Source organism: Triticum urartu, chromosome 2A, assembly GCF_056163025.1.
Source record: "Triticum urartu cultivar PI428250 chromosome 2A, HENAU_Tu73, whole genome shotgun sequence".
Taxonomy (NCBI): domain Eukaryota; kingdom Viridiplantae; phylum Streptophyta; class Magnoliopsida; order Poales; family Poaceae; genus Triticum; species Triticum urartu.
This window is the reverse complement of record NC_141874.1, coordinates 510,278,581-510,297,901: the sequence shown is the minus strand read 5'-3', so window position 1 is coordinate 510,297,901 and position 19,321 is coordinate 510,278,581. Positions and strand designations below refer to the sequence as shown.

The 19,321-nt window shown below is 45.8% G+C and overlaps 1 protein-coding gene across 1 annotated transcript; it reads left to right on the top strand.

The window, feature by feature from the left end:
• Positions 1 to 1,079: 1,079 nt before the first annotated feature.
• On the top strand, positions 1,080 to 12,574 carry LOC125538311 (uncharacterized). Its single transcript, XM_048701575.2, has 8 exons — positions 1,080 to 1,450; positions 2,053 to 5,603; positions 10,186 to 10,309; positions 10,897 to 10,982; positions 11,090 to 11,328; positions 11,463 to 11,549; positions 11,620 to 11,719; positions 12,088 to 12,574. The coding sequence occupies exons 2-8, from the start codon at positions 2,085 to 2,087 to the stop codon at positions 12,442 to 12,444; spliced, it is 4,512 nt and encodes a 1,503-aa protein (XP_048557532.1). The 5' UTR covers positions 1,080 to 1,450; positions 2,053 to 2,084; the 3' UTR covers positions 12,445 to 12,574.
• The last annotated feature ends 6,747 nt before the right edge of the window (positions 12,575 to 19,321 follow it).

The following is a 19,321-nucleotide window of genomic DNA, read 5'->3' as shown; positions in this document are numbered from 1 at the left end:
TCCGCAGGAAAAACATGGATAAGTAGGATTCAGTTTCCACAAAACCAATAACATGCGTTTTGTGAAAAACGACTAATAGCTGTTTTTGTGAAAACACGATTGTAGAAACTCACGGCAACTGATTTCTCCTTCCACATGAAATTCATCAGCGCAGTTTTTGCCTTACCGCACCTGAAGTTCATTCAAAGCCGCCGGCCGGCATGCACGCCGATTGACTTTGAGCACAAGCGTTCTACCGTCGGCCTGGTCGAGCGGAAGCGGCCGCCGCCGTTCGCGCGCGCCAAATCGTTGAAGGGAAGCGCTCGGCGTCATGTGCGAACGCCTGAGTCGTCGAGGAAGCGGCCACTGCCGCCGTTCGCATGCATCGTGTTGTCCAGAGCAAGTGGTCGCCGCCGAGCGCGAACACCAGAGTCTCGAGAGGAAGCGGCCGCTGCGCACGGCGAGCCGTTGAGTGGAAGTCGTTGTTGTCGTCCGCACTTCAGCGGCGTCCCCCTTGGTGAAGCCTCCAATGAAGGAGAGAGGAGCAGCAATCGGGGGCTAGGGGCTGATTCGTCTAAGGCCGAGAGGAATGGAGCACACCCGCAAAGAAAAGAAAAAAGAGAGGAATGGAGCAGCGATGTCAGCGAACTAAGGACGAAGGAGGAATCGGAGAGAGTAGAGGAGAAACTCGAGGGGAGCAGCTGCATATACGTGTACTTCAATGGATAAGCAATGGCGGCCAATTTGGAGAAAGTGACGAGCAAAGATTAACGAGTCACGGGGCTATCTACGTAACCAAACATAGTTTTTCATAAACTGATTATTCATAAAAACGTAGATAAAACTGATTTTCCTAGAAATCAGCTTAAAACGCATTTTCTATAATCCTATTGCTAATTTCCTCTATCCAAACAACCACTTAGTTCCTCCAATCACACATGTCACGGGTTCGCCGCTACGTGCGCAAGTCCCAGGTGTCCAGCCAGCTTCGACTAGTGGTCGCCAAGCCCACGCACGCACCAGTCCATTTACGCACGCCCACAGCCAGACTCCCGAGACTGCTGCATGTCACACACATGGAGGCCGGAAGCAGCGACCCAGAGAGCGGTGTGGGCAGTACGTACGCCCCTCGCCACGGGGAAAAAAATAACGGGGACAGCATTCCGGTTGCGCCCTGCCACGGCCCTGCCGCCTCCCTCCCCGCGCGAGGGAGAGACTTTGTGCGCGCGCCCCGGGGCAAAGCTAGTGTCATCACTGTTCGGCGCGGTGGTCTCGGCGAAAGAAACAGACAGACAGAGCTTGGTGGATAGGGGGGAGAGAGAGAGAGAGAGAGTAGGCGACATCTCCAATGGAGAGGGGATGGTGGGGATAAAGCGGTGCCTCTTCTTGCCCACAGTCACGGACGGCCAGCGGCGGCTCAGGGCGCCGCCATTGATGCGCCCATTGCTCCCCTCGGCGTCGCCTGTTCTTGGTATGTTAGCTGTACATCTTCTTCCTCCTCGCATCTGGTTCTTGGATTGGGGAATCGCTCGCTCGCAGCCTGCCTGTTCGGTGCGCCAGATGGATGGTGTGATCTATCTGCCTGCCCTGCTAATGCGGACGGGTGAAATACCGGAATGTTGGGTAGAGCTCTTGATGCATGCGGATGTAGGATGGGGGTATTTTTTTCCCCCTGCCCCTTTTTGCTCTTTATATTGGAGATATATTGGATGGTGATTGATTTTTCATTATTGTTTTGGGGGAGAAAATTCCTGCTACCATACTTGCGTTGCGATGATGAAATATTATTCTGGTTCAGGTCCAGCCTTTCAGGGCCTGCCACTCTGATGTGTGGTTTCAGTTCAGTAAGGCAAAAAATTATAGTTGAAATGCAACTGCTATCATTACTCTGTCCTGGATTTTACTTCAGTTCTTGGTGCCCTATTGGTTTTACATGTCTCTGTTTTTTGCAGACATAGCTTACCTCTTTTGATGCTTCTGGTGATTCTTTGGTGCATTAGGTCTTTGCCAGGTTGGGATTTTTCTGATGTTGCAAATATGTGTGCTCTAACTGTGTTTATCCCTTCATTGCAGTGTGATTGCTTCAGTTTGCACCACTAAACAGGATGGATGAGGTAGACTTCCTGGTGGGAATAGGCATGAAGGAGGAGGATATCGCAACAATGCTGTTTGGAGAGAAAGTTGCTGAGCTGAGAGAAGACACGTTTGATGGTTCTGAGCAGGAAAAACAAATCCTTGAGGGCATTTTTGGCAGCGGGCAGACCACTTCGCTACCAGGCGCAATCAAAGCATTGGTACCAGCTAGCACACCATCCGGCTCTGCATCCAGCAACAGGATGGTCTACTGCCGCATAGTCGAGTCCTTTACTCACGGCAGCCTATCAAGCTATCATGTTTTATATCATAGTGCTAATCAACAGATGCAGAATGCAATGCCTTGTACAGATCATCATGGCAGGCCTTCTGAATGTGAACTCGTGGTACAAGAGACGCCACCTTCCGGTGATCGGGTGTACACTCGCAGGGCTGTGATACGCAGGAGCCAGAGAGCAAAACAATGCAGTATTCTGGATTGGGGGAGGGTTGACATTAACAGTGTGGTCGCACAGCGACGGGATGGCCGTGGTGGCTTTGGAATGCTCTGGAACCATCTCCGGCTGCACGCACATCTTCTGATGATGGACGCCGGTTGGAAGATCGAGGGCAAGGAAAGGGGGGACAAGAGTAAGGTCGACCTCATGTTCGAGTCGCCCGACAAAGAAATCCGCCTAGCTTCTCTTCCTAAGGCTTGGAAATGCTTTGGCCAGTGGTTGCTTATTCATTCGTCCCGATTTGATGGGAATTACTATGGAAAGGAATGGTTCAACATGTATGAATTTTGTTATGATTTGAAGAACACACTGTTATGCTTAGAGCACGAGGTCCGGCGCCCGAAGCAATCTCTATCCTTCCTCCACCAGTGGCAACTCCTCGATCCTTTCATGGCAGTAGTTTGCATCGATAAGAAGGTCGCAGCTCTGCGGAACGGAGTGGCACTGAAAGCTGTGAACAGCAGAGTTACAATCCTCAATTGCAGCGACATTAAGCTGTTGAGTCGCTTGAGTCGCAGGAATGTTAACAAGCCAGTTGCGATTAAGTATTCAAGCAACTATAGCGACACACATCCCAAGTCACGGAGAAGTCTTCTGCCGCTTCTTCTATCTGATGGCCAGCCTCACAAAGAGGAAAATTCTCTGCACAATGAGCAGTCTTTTATATTTGGAACAAGCAAGCATAGCCAATATGAAGTGCAGCAAAGGTACTTGACCATGCAAGAAATGAATGAAAGAAGCGTCAGAAATATTCCTCATCATATAGTGAAAGGTTTCCAAGATGCAACAGAGCACAGTTCAATGCCTACTTGCTTTAGTACAAAAAGAGAATTTCCATACTGTAAAATGGTTCAGGATACTCGAGATGAGTCCGACCCACCATATTTTCCGCCTAGTTATGCTTCAGATCAGCTGGTTGAAGATGTGCAAATCAAGGTTCCAAGTTCTCATGCCGGTGAAGCAATGGAAATCGCCGCCGATATGGGTAACTCTGCAGACAGTCCTTCTGACAAGTTGCTCATAAGACCAGACCTGTTGTTTTCTCACGAGGTGGATGAGATGATCCTTGGAACGACAGATGGTGTCAGCAATGAACATCATGCTGCTGCAGTTGTCTCTGATTACCAAGCAGGAACTGAGGATGGAAGGGGTGGACCTTCGTCCGGTACATTATCACTACCAGAAGAAAAGGATGCACGCTTAGAAGCTATCAGAGATGATGTCAACAATGAACATGATATTGTTGTACCTGGATTCCAAGCAGGAAATGTACATGTGAGGGATGAACCTTCAGCTGGTGCATTGTCTCTGTTAGCAGAAAAGGATACACCCTTAGAAGTTATCAGAGATGATATCAACAATGAACACGATGTTGTTGTTGTACCTGGATTCCAAGTAGGAAATGATGATGTAAGGGGTGGACCTTCCTCTGGTACACTGTCACTATTAAAAGCGAAGGGTACAAACTTGGAAGCTAAAGACATGAGCTTGGAACAGATGACAAAAACAGGATGGGTACCATCTGGAGCCACTGGTGGCCCATTGAAGATCTCCGAACCACAAGTACTGTTTGTGTCCCCACAAGACGGGAGACTCTCTTTCATGAACAACAGTACATTTAATCAAGACACGTTGAGTTGTCTTAATTTTTCCCATGATAGCATGGGGGCAAACATGCAGCTGGAAATCCAGACATCTGCCTATGAAGCGAGCTTGATTCAGGGATTTTTATATCTTGATAGTGAGGGTTCTCCAATTGGTTGGGAAGTCATAAACCCAGAACCTCCTAACCAGTTGATCTGTGGCCCTTCTTCTGAACCAAACTCAAAGGTGTCTGGACATTGTGGTGAGCTGAACATGCAGAATGAAGCACGAACATCTGAACAAAGGGAGATATCAGAGTCTGATCCAAGTAAAAATGGTCAAAAAAGGTGTGAGAAGGTTGCAGGTATCAAAGATGATGTCCGTAGAAAGAAACAGAAAGTAAATAGTGTTCATGCAAGTCATTGTGCAATTGGTAAGAATATGGACATTACAACTGAGGTTCCAGCTAGCTTTGTAGTTCACAATGGGAAAGAACAGATAGGTGCAACAAGCAGTGAGCATGCTTCTTCGAATCAAAAAAGGTCACAGGACGCTGCAGATATCCAAGATGAAGTTCGTGAAAAGAAACAGAAAGTAAATGATGGTCTTATAAGCGACTCCATAATTGGTCAATGCATGGATAGTAGTACAGCTGAGAATCCTACTAGGTGTGTGACACGTTGTGAGGAAGTACAGATAAGTGCATCAAGTCGTGAGCAGGTCTCTTTGACTCTAGTGCCCGAAATTAAAGAGCACAAGGAACAAGCTGAAGATAGCAGTGAACCCCCAAAACAGCTCGTGTCAGAACAACCACCCAAAAAGGATGTCAAATTTCGAAAGAAACAACCATGGACGCGTAAATGCAGGTTTGACGAGGATGATCTTTTGATGACAGCTGTAATACATAGGCTGACCGCGCGTTACAGGAACCATTATAATCGAATGCTCATAAATAGAATTGGCTTGAAATCTCTTCCGAGGTCTCGCCTGGAGAATGAAAAAAAATGCGGACGGCAGAAGTTCCCTAAAAGTGCAAGAACGGTGTTGAGCAAATTACTTGAGATGGGCATTGTTTGTACAATGAATATTCTCCAGTATAGAAGGCCAGGACCTAAGAACGTGTTGAAAGATGGGAACATAACCGAGCATGGCATAAGGTGCCGGTGTTGTGACACCATATTTACAATGTCCAACTTTAGGTGCCATGCAGGTCTCAAACAAGAAACTCTGACCCTGAATCTTTTCTTGGGTTCTGGTAAATCTTACAGCCTATGTCAGCTTCAAGCGTGGTTTATAGAGCAAAAGAAGAGGAAAGAACGTGCAAAAGATACTATGTCAGTACAAGCAGATGAAAATGATGACACTTGTGGATTATGTGGTGATGTCGGTGAACTAATATGCTGTGACAACTGCCCTGCTAGTTACCATCAGGCCTGCTTGCCTTGTCAGGTTTGTTTTCGAAATGTTTCCCTTTTCTTTAGTTAGCCAAAATATAGAGCTATGTAGATGTACTTTCTGGGAAACTAACCAAATCAGAAATCAGTTTATGACGACTCTGAAATGAACTATGAACAACAAAGCCTTTTATTCCCAAAATGGTTGGGGTAGGCTAGAGTTGAAATTCATAAGATCTCAAAACCTAGTCATGGTTCTGTCATGTGGATAGCTAACTTTCACACACCACTCTCCATGACTAGTTCTTTGGTGATATTCCAGTCCTTCCGGTCTCTCTTTATGGACTCCCCCATGTCAAGTTTGGTCTATCCCGACCTCTCTTGATATTATCAGCACACTTTATCCTTCTGCTATGCACAGGCGTTTTTGGAGGACCGTGTTGTATATTTGGTGCTATCCTAACTCTTATCATGTATATCATCATTTCAGACCCGATCCTTTCTTGTGTGGCCCCATATCCATCTCAGCATGTGCATCTCTGCTACACTTAACTATTGGACATGTCGCCTTTTAGTTGGCCAATATTTTGCACCATACAACATCGCAGGTCGAATCGTCGTCCTATAGAAATTGCCTTTTAACTTGTGTTGCACCCTCTTGTCACAAAGGGCGCCAGAAGCTTGGTGCAACTTCATCCATCTGACTTTGATTTGATGACTTAGATCTTCGTCGATATCACCATCCTTCTGCAACATTGACCCACATATCAGAAGGTGTCCTTCTGAGGTACCGCCTGTCCATAAAGGCTAACCTCCTCCTCGTGCCTAGTAGTACTGAAACTACACCTCATGTACTCAGTTTTAGATCTACTAAGCTTAAACATTTCTATTCCAAAGTTTGTTTCCACGGTTCTAACTTTCTATTAATGCCTATCTGATTATCATCGACTAGCACCACATCATCCGCAAAGAGCATACACCATGGGATATCTCTTTGTATATCCCTTGTGACCTCATCCATCACCAAAGCAAAAAATATAAGGGCTCAAAGCCAACCCTTGATGCATTCCTATTTTAATTGGAAAGTCATCAGTGGCACCATCACTTGTTTGAACACTTGTCAAAACATCATCGTACATGTCTTTGATGAGGGTAATGTACTTTGTTGGGACTTTGTATTTCTTCAAGGTCCATCACATGACATTCCCCGGTATCTTATCGTAGGCCTTCTCCAAGTTAATGATGGAGGTCCTTCTATTGCTCCTGGTATCTCTCCGTAAGTTTGAGTACCAAGGAAAATAGCTTTCATGGCCGACCTCCCAGGCATAAAACCAAACTTATTTTTCGTCACGCTTGTCATTCTTCTTAATCGGTGGTCAATGGCTCTCTCCCATAGCTTCATTGTATGGTTAATCAGCTTAGTTCCATGGTAATTAGTAAAACTTTGAACATCCCTCTTATTCTTGAAGATTGATACAAATATACTTCGCCTTCATTCCTCAGGCATCTTGTTGACCGAAAAATAAGGTTGAAAAGCTTAGTTATTCATATTGTCGTTGTGTCTCCTAGGCATTTCCACGCCTCAATGGGGATACAATCATGGTTCATGAACTTGCTTCCTTTCATCCTTTTTTAAAGTCTCACTGATCCTGGGCTCCTGGATTCGTCGCACAAAACGTCTGCTGGTATCATCAAAGGAGTCGCCCAATTCAATGGCAGATCTCTCGTTCTCTCCATTGAGCAGTTCGTCAAAGTACTATCACCATCTATTCTTGATCTCCTCGTCCTTCACTAGTAGTCGATCTGCTCCATATTTGATGCGTTTGACTTGGCTCACATCCTTGGTCTTCCTATTTCGGATCTTGGCCATCTTAAGATGTCCCTTTTGCCTTCCCTCATATTTAAACGTTGCTAAAAGTCCTCATACGCTCGAACCCTTGCTTCACTCACAGCTTGCTTTGTGGTATTCTTTGCCACCTTGTACTTCTTTATATTGTCTGCACTCCTATCTGGGTGTAGGTGTTTGAACCAGCCTTTCTTCTCCTTAATAGCCACCACAAGCTTTTGTTGACAGACAACACTCTTTCCAAGTATCACCTTACAATCTAGGCAAACACGCCCGTCTTCTCGTCTCGAGAGAACAAAATTAATCTGGCTAGAGTGTTGACCACTACTAAAAGTTACTAGATGGGATACCCTCTTTTTAAAGAGGGTGTTAGCTACGATCATGTCGTAGGCTAAAGCAAAGCTTAAGACATCCTCTTCTTCTTGATTCATGCTGCTATAACCAAAGCCCCCATGCACTGCGAGTCTTAATAGCCTTTTGGACATCGTCGCTCCACCATCAAGTATCTTTAGCTTTGCTTCTACTTTCCTTGGTCACCTCAAACTCCTCTGAAGCCAACTTCCGAAGACAAGTCACCATCTTCATTCACATATTGTTTGCATCACCTCCTTCCCCCCAAGAGCCCTCCTTAATAACCCTCTCATTGAATGCCAGAAATGCCTCCCCTTGAGCTTCCACCACTTTGGTGCGCTTATCACACCGGACATGTATCCGGAAGCTAAGTCAACATCCACAAGCTTATCTTGAAGGACAACATTCTCTCCAAATATCACCTTACAATCTAGGCAACTACGCCTGTATTCTCATCTCGAGAGGACGAAATTAATCTGGCTAGAGTATTGACCACTACTAAAAGTCACTAGATGGGATTCTCTTTTTTTAAAGAGGGTGTTCGGTACTATCATGTCATAGGCTAAAGCAAAGGTTAAGACATCCTCTCCTTGATTTCTGCTGCCATAGCCAAAACCCCCATGCACCACGAGTCTGAAACGAACTATGTGTAGGAACAAAATATGTCGACCAGAGGGGGTGAATGGGAGATTTAAAGTTTCTTTAGGGAAACTTCAGATCTCTCAAAACACGACAGTGGAAAAGAAGTAAACAGATACAAGACTACGTTAAAAAACTACCGAAGCAAATTAAGCATGAGTACCGAAGAGAAATCACATGACTGAAACTTAACCGAGGGTAAACAAGCGAAGGTAAACATGGTTAAGATGAAACCGGTGATGCTCAATGGCGACAAGGGATTTGGTAGACTAGTTCACTCTTCTGCAAAAGAGCTACGTCTGGTTGTAGGGACTTGTGATTTAACACAAAAGATAAGCTCTTTTTGTCTTGTTTTCCTTGACAACAAGTTCGTCAACTCGTGCTGATCACTCGAGGTAGATACTTGAGGCGATCTCCATAACCTTCACAGACTTTGTCTTCGTGAACCACAATTACTCTTGGTCACTGAAGAACTTGGCACCTAACCGTCTAGAGAGTTGGCAGCTCTCAAGAGTAAAAGAGTAAAAGGTGGAGCGTACTAAACTTAGATCTTTGTGATGCTAAACCACTATCTAGTTTTTCGGCTTTGGGGTTTTTCTCTCAGTGGATTTTAAACTCAAATCTTTCGAAGAGTGGGCGCTCAGAGAAACTAGTCAGAATCACACTGAGCAGCCAACGATTCATGTTGGAATGGGGTGGCTATTTATAGCCGCGGTCTTCCCGAGGGGGAAAGGCCAGTTTGGACATGACAACTAGCCAATGACCAACCGACACGTTTCCAACGGTTGGATTTCAAATGCACCTGGCAACTTTACTTGAGGAACAAGTAAGTTGACTCTTCGGTCCGAAGCAGATCTCTCGCAGCCCAGAAGAACAACGTCTCTGGCTGGCAAGTAATGTTTCAGAACGCAAAGAGATTTCTCTCAACTCTCGTAGGTTTCAGTTTAGCATCAGAGAAACAAAAGTTTCGAACACTATACCCCTTTTAATAGTACGGTGGTCCTATGACTCAAGAAAGAGAAAATGAACTACCGAAAGAAAATACTACGTCTTTTCTCCGCCTCCATTCTTCTCAGCTGCAGTCAAATCTCGGACCATGTACCGAGGCAATTACTTCACGTCAGCAATTATTTGGGGGTCAACTTCGTCACGCATAATCTTCGATGATAATCTTCACTGCAGCACAGGTGATTATCTTCGGAGTTTGTACCAAACTCCTCTTGACTCCAGGGACCTATAGTCTCTGTGTGCACTAGCAAATACATTAGTCCCTCACTGTTTCTGACAGTAATCTCCAAAACACAAGGAGGCAAATTATTGCACCAACACTGTCTCTTTTAATCCCTGGATGCTACTGAAATGACGTTTCCAAAAATTGCTGTGCCACTGATATAATGTAGCAAAAGAAAAAGAATGGTTTGTCACTACTAATCATGTCCCCGTGATTGTTCTAACTGCCATGCCACACCCAAATCAACTTCATAGCAATAAGCAGTCTTTATTCACTGCTACATCTTTTTTATCATTGCTTTGTCTGTATTCGATTGATTGGTGCGGACATGTACTTAATACTTTACTTTCATCCTGAATGTGATATAACTTGTGTACCCATTCTGGAAATCATATTTTGCATCGGCATGACAGGACAACTTTTTTGTAACTTACATTATTGATTTATCTATTGTATTTGCCATAACCATGAGTACATATTTGTTATCGATCTTGTCATCTTTAGCACAGTAAGACACAAGTTTTAACTAATATTACTGATTTGTTCCTATTGCATTGTATTTTTTATCAGGAAGTTCCAGATGGCAACTGGTATTGCTCTAGTTGCCTGTGCAATGTTTGTGGAGAAGTGGTCAATTCAAAGGCGCCAGGAGGTCTCCTACATGCTTTAGAATGCTCACAGTGTGAATATCGATGTAATGTCTCACTTGCATCGTCATTGGTATCTTATCGTATTGCTTTATTTGACAAAATATAGTTCGCATCCCATATGTATTTGTTACTGTATTTAAGGGTAAATATTTTAATATTGTTATTATCCATGCTTTTTGTAAAAAATCTTAGTGGTGCACTGGAGAACCGAGCGGCGCTTGGCCGATGAGGCAGAATTTATTCTGTGGAGTGACCAGTGTCTGGGTCATTCTTAATACAATACCACAGGTCATAGTGCCTGGTTGGTCGAGTATTTTTTCGATAGAAGTTTTTTTTCTCATACATTGTTGATTCAGAACTGATCAAACACAGACGCAGGCACAGCTTATGAGTATTTATTTATGTAATCTTCATGTTGTAGCAATAGTTAATCTACATCAGTAGCCATCCATTTTATGGCAATACAATTCCGGATTGCACAAAACTTCTTACCATAGTTCTGGATTCAAATATTACTCAGGCCTAGAGAAAGACCCAACAGTTCTTAGAATATCTTTGTTAATAACTCATTCATTACGTTGCTTGTTCAATTATAATGGGTATATTTTATTTATCTATTCATTTCCTCCAGATCACGTAAAATGCATATCTGGTAAAGTTGTGTGCAATCAGAGAAGTGGACTTGGTACTTGGTTTTGTGAAAGAAGGTGCCAGCAGGTACACTCAAAGATTATACTTGTTCTATAACTTTTATAGCTGTATATGTTGCTGAAGATAGCAGAAACTTTTACTTAAGGAGGCTGGTCTTGTTCTGAAACTTTCAGATTTATACAAGCATGCGTTCTCGTGTTGGAATGCCTGACCACCTCGATGATGGCTTTTCTTGCACCATACTTCGTAATAATGATGATCAGAAGGTTCACTCGGCTTCAGACATTGCTCTCCTGGCTGAGTGCAGCATGAAATTAATTATTGCTTTGAGTATTTTGGAAGAATGCTTCTTGCCCATCTTCGACCCGAGGACAGGGGTAGACATAATGCCCCCTATTGTGTATAACTGGAGGTGAGCTGAATCAGATTTTTTAAACTCCTTAACATGCTCACTGCATATTTACTTTATTTTGCTTATTTTAGTTCCCTATAATCTCATGTATATTACTTAAGATCTCCATTTTACCCTTTATATTTCTTTGCCAGGTCCGACTTTGTACATTTGGATTACAAGGGGTTCTATACTGTAGTCCTGGAAAAGGATGACAACCTCCTTTCTGTGGCATCCATCAGGTATTATGTGAACAGATAATTTCTAGTGATGAGGTGAGCATGTGGAGTTAAAATATTGTTATCGCTGCAGGTTACATGGCACAACTGTAGCAGAGATGCCGCTGATAGCTACTTGTTCTGAGAATCGGCAACAGGGGATGTGCAGGCAACTGGTGGATTACATTGAGGAGGTATGAAGATAAGTAGGCATTGGCGCTTTTGTTACCTGCTTGGACTGTTTCTTAAAGTTGTGTTGCCTTGCCGAAGCATCATATTAAGTATAATCCATGTGTATAGCCGTCTTAGGACATGAATATCTACCTGTAGGTTCCTTCTCAGATCTGCTTGGCTAGCTATCAAATTTTGCGAAGTACGTAAATTCAGAACCAATTGATTATTTTTCTTGGGGGTAAAAAAACAACTGATGGTTTATTGAGCAGCAGCTGTATGTTTTGCATGACTTGTACTGCATAAAATATCTTCTACCTCATGTGTACGGTTTAATAATTCAGATAAAGTTGCTACCCTAAAACTTATGCATACCCGATATTTTCGACAGATGCTGAAATCTCTGGAGGTAGAAATGCTGCTTCTGTTCGCGATACCAAACCTAGTCGATACATGGACATCAGCATTCGGGTTCAGGCCCATCGAAGACTGTGACAAGAAGAAGCTGAGCAAGATCAGGCTGGTCTCGATCCCTGGAACTGTTCTACTGAAGAAGGATCTGTATGAAAGAAGTTCAGAAACAGGGGCGGGTGCGCTGCGAACCGAACAGCCGCAGCCATTGGCGGACACCGGGCCGGTTTGCACAGCGGAGACCAACCTCGCCGACGAAGTAGGAGGCTCGGAGACCAATCCGCCCCGCGCCGATCCTCCGTCTGCTGTTGCTCTCGGGAAATGTCATGTAGATTAGTGCTTAGCGCTGAGTTGCGTTGCGCGAATGTCCTTCACTATGCTGACTGAGCCCTGAACATCTAGCAGGGATCCGGCTTGAACTCCCGCTGGTGACAATTATGCACTTATGCCCAAGGTTTCTTTTCTCCGCTGCAGTGAAAGTCGAGACTCGAGAGCTAATGTCTCCTCGCTTAGGGCGTGACATTGACACGATAGAAACGAGATTTTCTCTGCTTGAAAAGAAGTTCCAGCCTTCCAGGCATAGCATTATGTGCAAGGGTCGTGGGTTACGGACTACTGCTAACATTTTCAGAGAAATGATATGTGGGGCGCCACTTTTTTTTGGAGAGAGGGAAAGAGAAACACGTGGGGCGCCACCTGCTTGAGCTGCTGGAACCAGGTGATCTTTCCGCCACGGCATTAGAAATCGTCTGTCGCCTAGTGCAAACCACAATGCAGAATGTTCCGCTCTTTTCTCCCTCGGATCTCAAAATGGTGAAGGTCACTCGTTTGAGAGAGTGCAAACATGGACAATTTTTTGAAAACGAATCAAAATCTGGAACTTTTTTTTACAATCCCCACTAAGAGCAACTCTAACATAGTCGCCACAGGATATGGAAGGCACTTCATATGGAATTTTTTTCCGACAAAGGACATTTCATTGAAGTGATATATTAAGGTGATACAACTGCATCCAAAGAATGGGCGGCCTCTGCATAGCAAAATGCACACAGCTACCAAGTCCAAAGGACCCAAAAATAATCATCGTTTTATAGTAGAAAATAAATCAATCCAGCCTAGGGTGCGGCAGCTCCTCTCCGGATATTACACCGCCATCCATGGAGAGAGAAAACCTTTCTGGCCATATGCTCCAACCGTGTAGACGCCATCATAAAAAGGTCTCTGTCCTCCAACCTCTGCAGGATAGACCAAGTACAGAGCCATCACATACATGCATGAATAAACTGCACAGGTGATGAAACACATTTATTGTAAAAACCACATCATTCTTGATAAGCCACAATACTCAGCATAAGGCAGCTGCTCCCACAACGATGTGTGCAAAAAATTGTTTATCAATACCCCACAATCAATTGTCGAACATGTTATGTGCACTACGTGGGGGTATAGATATGAAGCTACTTGAACTATGGCCCAGACTACACAAGCAAACTTACACTCAAAAATAAGTGTTTAATGGGCTCGTCATGTTGACAAAAGACACATGTCTTGCTACCTTGCATTATCTCTAGTCAAGATGACCCCTCTGTTTAGAAACAGGAGAAAAATCTTCACTCTTAGAGGAATTTTGAGCTTCCACATTTTCTTGTTATCAACCGGAACTTCACGATGAACCATTGCATTGTATAAGGATTTGACTGAAAACCTGTCGTTTTGATGCAAATTCCATCGAACCTTATCTGATTCGTCTGACCGTTGAATGGCCTACATATGAAGGAGTAATTCATTCCATGCTGCCAAGCAAGGTCCTAAAAGGCCCCCCCAGAAAGAAATATCAGGGTTTTCATGTCCCAAACCTTGTTTGATTGTGACGAATTTATGTCGAAAGATCTTGTACAAGGTAGAGTATTGAACCTTAAGTGGGGTGGCCCCCAGCCAGGTGTCTTCTTAGAAACGAATCTGAGAACCGTCCCTAACCGAGAAAGTGCCAAATTGGAAAAAGAATTTCTTGGCCTTCATCACGCCACTCCAAAAATGTGAATCATCGGGTTTCCAATGAACTTGTGAAATGTCTTTGGACCACACATACTTGTTACAAATGATTTCCTGCCACACGCCATTCTCGGTGAGTAGTTTGTAAATCCATTTACTCAAAAGAGCGATTTTTTAATCCCAAGAACTTTAATCCCAATGCCCCCTTGACTTTTAGGTCGGCATAATAAGCTCCACCTAGCTAGTCGATATTTCTTGGATTCATTATCACACTGCCAAAAAATCCGGATCTGAAGTAATCGAGACGCTGAAGAACCCCTTTCGGTAAGTGAAAGAATGACAACATGTATAGAACCATATTGTCAAGGACATAATTGATCAAAATCAATAGCCCCCCATATGACAAGAATTTAGCCTTCCAACCGGCTAGATGCTTCTCAGGTCTCTCTCCCACGTGCTTCCACTCAGTGATAGTTAAACGCCGATAGTGTGTCGGAATACCTAGATACCGAACCGGAAATTCCCGAGCTGGCAGCCAAAAATCTCAGCAAACTCAGATGTGGACTCGGCAGCATCGCTGAAGCAGAAAAGCTCACTCTTATGAAAATTAATTTTGAGACTAGAGAGTTCCTCAAAGGCACATAGAAGCAGCTTAAAGGTTTCTTGCTTTATCTAGGTCGTGATCCATAAAAAGTATAGTGTCATCCACATATTGTAGAATAAAATAGACCGTCTTCTACCAAATGAGGAATGGCACCGCTAATCTGACTGGCCACCTTAGCCTGCTCAACAAGGATGCCTAACATACCGGCCACAATGTTGAATAAAATAGGGGATATGAGGTCCCCTTGGCGAAGCCCCTTCCTAGTCTAAAAGTAGTTGTTAACATCATCGTTGACTTTGATAGCCACACTACCTTTGGAAACAGAACTCCCTACCCATCTACACCATTTTGGAGAAACACCTTTCATGCGTAAAGTTTGCAAAAGAAAGGGCCATTTGACTTTAGCATAGGCTTTTTCGAAGTCAATTTTGAAGATGACTCCACTCAACTTTTTACGGCGAAGCTCATGAACAGTTTCATGCAGTACAACTCCATCTAATATGTTGCGTCCTTGCTTAAATGTTGTTTGAGTGGGTTTGATCATGTGGTCAGCCACCGATTCAACTGTTGCAACCTTCGTAAAGACTTTGAAGTTGGCATTTAGAAGGCAAATCGGGCGATAATGTTGAATACGACAACCTCCTTAGTATTGGGTAATAGAATAATTTCCCCAAAGTTTAAACGAGCGATATCAAGGTTTTTGGCATGCAATTGGGTAAACAATTGAACCAAGTCCTCCTTAATCATATCCCAAAAATATTGATAAAACTCCACCGGAAAACCGTCCGGTCCCGAAGACTTGTTGTGTTCCATTTGAAACACTGTGGTCCGAATTTCTTCCTCGAAGAATGGAGAGGTTAAAAACTCATTTTCCGCACCCAAACTTGAGGGATGTCATGAGTAAGAGGCTCGTCCAGCTCAAAAGGACTTTCAACTGAAGGTCCAAAGAGCTATTTGTAGTACTTAGTAATGAAGTTTCTGAGCGGAGCATCCCCCTCAATACGGCATTCGTTCTGGTCAAGAGCGAAGATATGTTTCTTTCTATGCCTGCCATTGGCCGGCATTTGAAAGTATTTCGTATTATCATCCCCTTGAACAAGCGAGTTGACCTTGCAACGTTGGTACCACTTAATCTCTTCCTCGCATAAAAGGCGGGCAATCTGCTCATTTAGATGGCTTTTTTGCTCAATCTCCTTGGCAGAAAGTGGCCTCAAACCCCTGCAATTTTATCAAGGATATTGATTAAGGTAGATAGTCACAACTTTTCTTTTATGTATATTCTGACGGTGTGTTTAGCCCATCCATGAAGGAATTGGCGCAAGGCACGAATTCGATTGTTCCATCGTTGAATGGGTGTGTTACCCCGAGGTTGACGCGCCCACACTTTCTGAACAAGGTCATGGAATCCCTCTCTAGTGAGCCATCCCAATTCAAAATTAAACTATGGAGGGTTAGAGCCTAGAGTTGGTTGACCAAAATCGGTTAGCAATGAAGTATGATCCGATAAGGCCTCAATTCTTTCTAGTGCCCGAATCAAGGCACGGAGATATTTATAGTCCCAGTCGATGGTTACTATCACCCAGTCAAGTTTCTTAAAAGTTGGAACAGCTCGGTTATTGGCCCGGGTGTACTAGCGACCAGACATAGTGAGCTCTCATAGGTTGTGATGTCCGGATAATTAAGCTACAGTAAACCCCTGCTAATGGTGCCACATCATCATATTACTGTTGCTAATCCTCACTTGATCCAAATCATTGTTCATGTTCAAACTCAAATTCAAAGTCAGAAATTCAAATTTTCCAAACATGAAAACTAAAATGTTCAAAGTGTGGTAAATAATGCATGGATATTTGTCATGTGGCAACCAACATCATTTGACTCTCCCTTTAATCCCTAGGAAAGTATAAAGTGGCCCAGCAGCATACTAATTGACCTATTCAATTTCTAAAAATGCTTGAATAATTTCGTTGGCTCTAAAACTTTTTATGCAACGCCACAATGTTGTTCTCGAATTATGTGCCAAATTTCAAGTTTGACTAAATTCATTTTGTCACTCAAATAAATACGAACAGTGGCTAACTGAATTGCATAAAAGGGAAAATAGAAAATGGCCTTACTAAACTGCTGTGCAACTGGGTCATTGATGACCATAGTGCTTTTGGCCTAGCCCAACTGGCTTTTCCTCCACCTCCCGCTACAGGAGACAGGGGCCATGGTGTGGGACGCATCCACCCCCACCGTGGCCGTTGCAATCGCCGTGTTGGGCATCCCGCGGTCCTCTTGGTGGATAAGAACGTCGCAGCGACCCCCCTCCGAACCCTAACCCCAGTTTTTCCCCTTCCCCTCGTTCTCCTCCCTGATCTGGAGAGGCCCCCGTATGCAACCGTCGCCGCCGCCTTCATCGATTCCCCAGCCACCGCGCTCATCCCCAACATCATCGTCGTCCTCAACCGCCTTCCCGTCGTCTTCGTCTCCTCCCCGGGCCGTCTACGTCGAGCCACGAGGACCCAGACGCCCCATGACATCGCCTTGAGCTTGACTTCTTCCTTGGGACACTACCGGAACAGGGTGCTACCCCGACGGCCAAAACAATGCCGACGGCCACCGTCGGGTTCCTCGGAGATATGCCGACAGCCTGGTCCTGGCCGTCGGCGTATCCAGGCCGTCGGGTTAGACGGAGCTAAGCCGACGGCACCCGTCGGCATAGAACGGCCGTCGGCCTATCTGCAAGTACGCCGACAGCTGCCGTCGGCTTACAAGGGCCGTCGGCATAGTGGTGGGCCCGGCGACCCCGCTGTTGACGGGCGGCTAACGTCGTCAGAGCTATGCCGACGGCCGAGGCGGGGGGCCGTCGGCATAGGTCCGCACGCCACGTCACCGATCCGGGCCGCACCGTCCAAAACATATGTCGACGGCTGCCGTCGGCATACCTGCCACGTCAGCGATCCGCGGCACGCCGCCCGCCGCCTAAAACCTGGCCGTCTCTATGCCGACGGCCGGCATAGGTAGACTTTTTTTCATATATTTTTTTAAGCTTTTTTATGTATTATTATATCAACTAACATGCAGCATGTTAAATATAAACATAATATGAATATATATGTAGTTTGTATTTTTTTTCATATATTATGAATATATATATATATATAGTTTGTATTTTTTCAAGCACGTTAATAATGTGCGGTCATGTTCTTTTGAATATAGATCATTATATTTTATTAAAATAAAAAATAGCTATGCCGACAAAAAATTTGTGGCGGTTGCAAACGCCCGACACCCGTCTCCAAAGTGTGACCCCCCTCACGTCCGCGGTGTGCCCCCCTCATGGACGGCGCCGGCACCTGGAGGGGAGAAACGGACGCGTTGGGTCTACACGGTGGATGTAGCTGTGGGTTTGGCCCGGATGTTGCTCCCGGGTGTCCCTACGGGCCGACCTGACACAACCGGGTGCAGAGATCCACTGGTCAAAGCCCGTCCGTGAGAAGTTAAAAGACTAGATCTCGTGGTCAACCGCTCCATGGTTAGACGGGACGGAGGCCCGGGGGGAAGGGGGTAGCAATGCAAGCTGGTGTTGTTGCATGTTCAAAGAGGCGACACGCATCTCAGGGGTGTGGCCCCCCTAACGGTCGTCTCCATCTTCAGCCGGCTCGACTCTCCTCGGGCCTTCTCAGCAACGGCGGCGAGCATCGCGTGCTACCCCTGCTCCTACTCCTCCTTATTTGGCATCGTAGAACTTTGCCCGCGCCGCTCGGTCCCCGGCCATTGGCCGCGCTCGCCGTGCCTTCCCTGACCCCCCGCTAACCGCGCTGAGCTCGCGCTTCGCCTGTGTTGCCGCACGCCTTGGCTCGCGCCCGCGACTGTGAACTGCGCCTCGCTTCCCGTGCACGCATCAAGCCTCCGCCCGCCTGGCCTCACAGCGTCCCCGTGCCGCTCGGCTCCGCCCGCGCCGCTTACCTCAGCGTCGCGCGGACGGCTCCCCGCTGACGCCCGCAGCCCGCTCGTCCCGCCATCGGCGCCTGCACCCCCGCTCGTCCCGTTCCGACCGCGCGCCCGCGCCCCGCTTGACTAGCCGCGCCGGCTCCACCCTGCTACCCCGCCACCGCCGGCCCGCACTCGCGACTGCAGTCGCCCGCACGCCGCGCCTGCCTCCGCCGCTGCGCCGTGCACCGCTCGCTGGCGCCTCGCGCTCGCTTCCCCCACCCCGATCTCGCCGGCCGCGACTACCGGCTCCGCCGTCGTGGCCCTCGTGCCCCACTGCGGTGAGCCTCGTCGAGGCCACGGCCTCGCCCCGCCCCGGGCAGGCTTTGGCCTCCACGGGCGCCCGCGCCCATTAAACCCGCCCCGCTAGGCCACTTGCCTATGGCAGGTGGGGCCTGGCCCCCTGTTAAAAAAGATTTTTAAAAATAAAAAATTAATTAATTAATTAATTTGGTAATTAACTAACTTACTTAACATTGCTTAATTAGCCTAATGAACTGGATTAGTCTAATTAAACCGGCTTAATTAGTTGAGTCCATGACAGATGGGCCCCACTGTCCTGTTTGACTAGTCAGCGGTCAGAGTTGACCGTTGATGTCATGATGATGTCTTGATGTTACAATAAGTCCATTTTCGAATT

What these genes read in the sequence shown, in the direction of transcription:
- LOC125538311 (XM_048701575.2), top strand. Translation starts at nt 2,085, where the DNA reads ATGGATGAGGTAGACTTCCTGGTGGGAATAGGCATGAAGGAGGAGGAT. An exon ending in CCTATTGTGTATAACTGGAG is followed by an intron (nt 11,329 to 11,462) that starts GTGAGCTGAATC and finishes TTTCTTTGCCAG; the next exon opens with GTCCGACTTTGTACATTTGG. An exon ending in TGGTGGATTACATTGAGGAG is followed by an intron (nt 11,720 to 12,087) that starts GTATGAAGATAA and finishes TATTTTCGACAG; the next exon opens with ATGCTGAAATCTCTGGAGGT.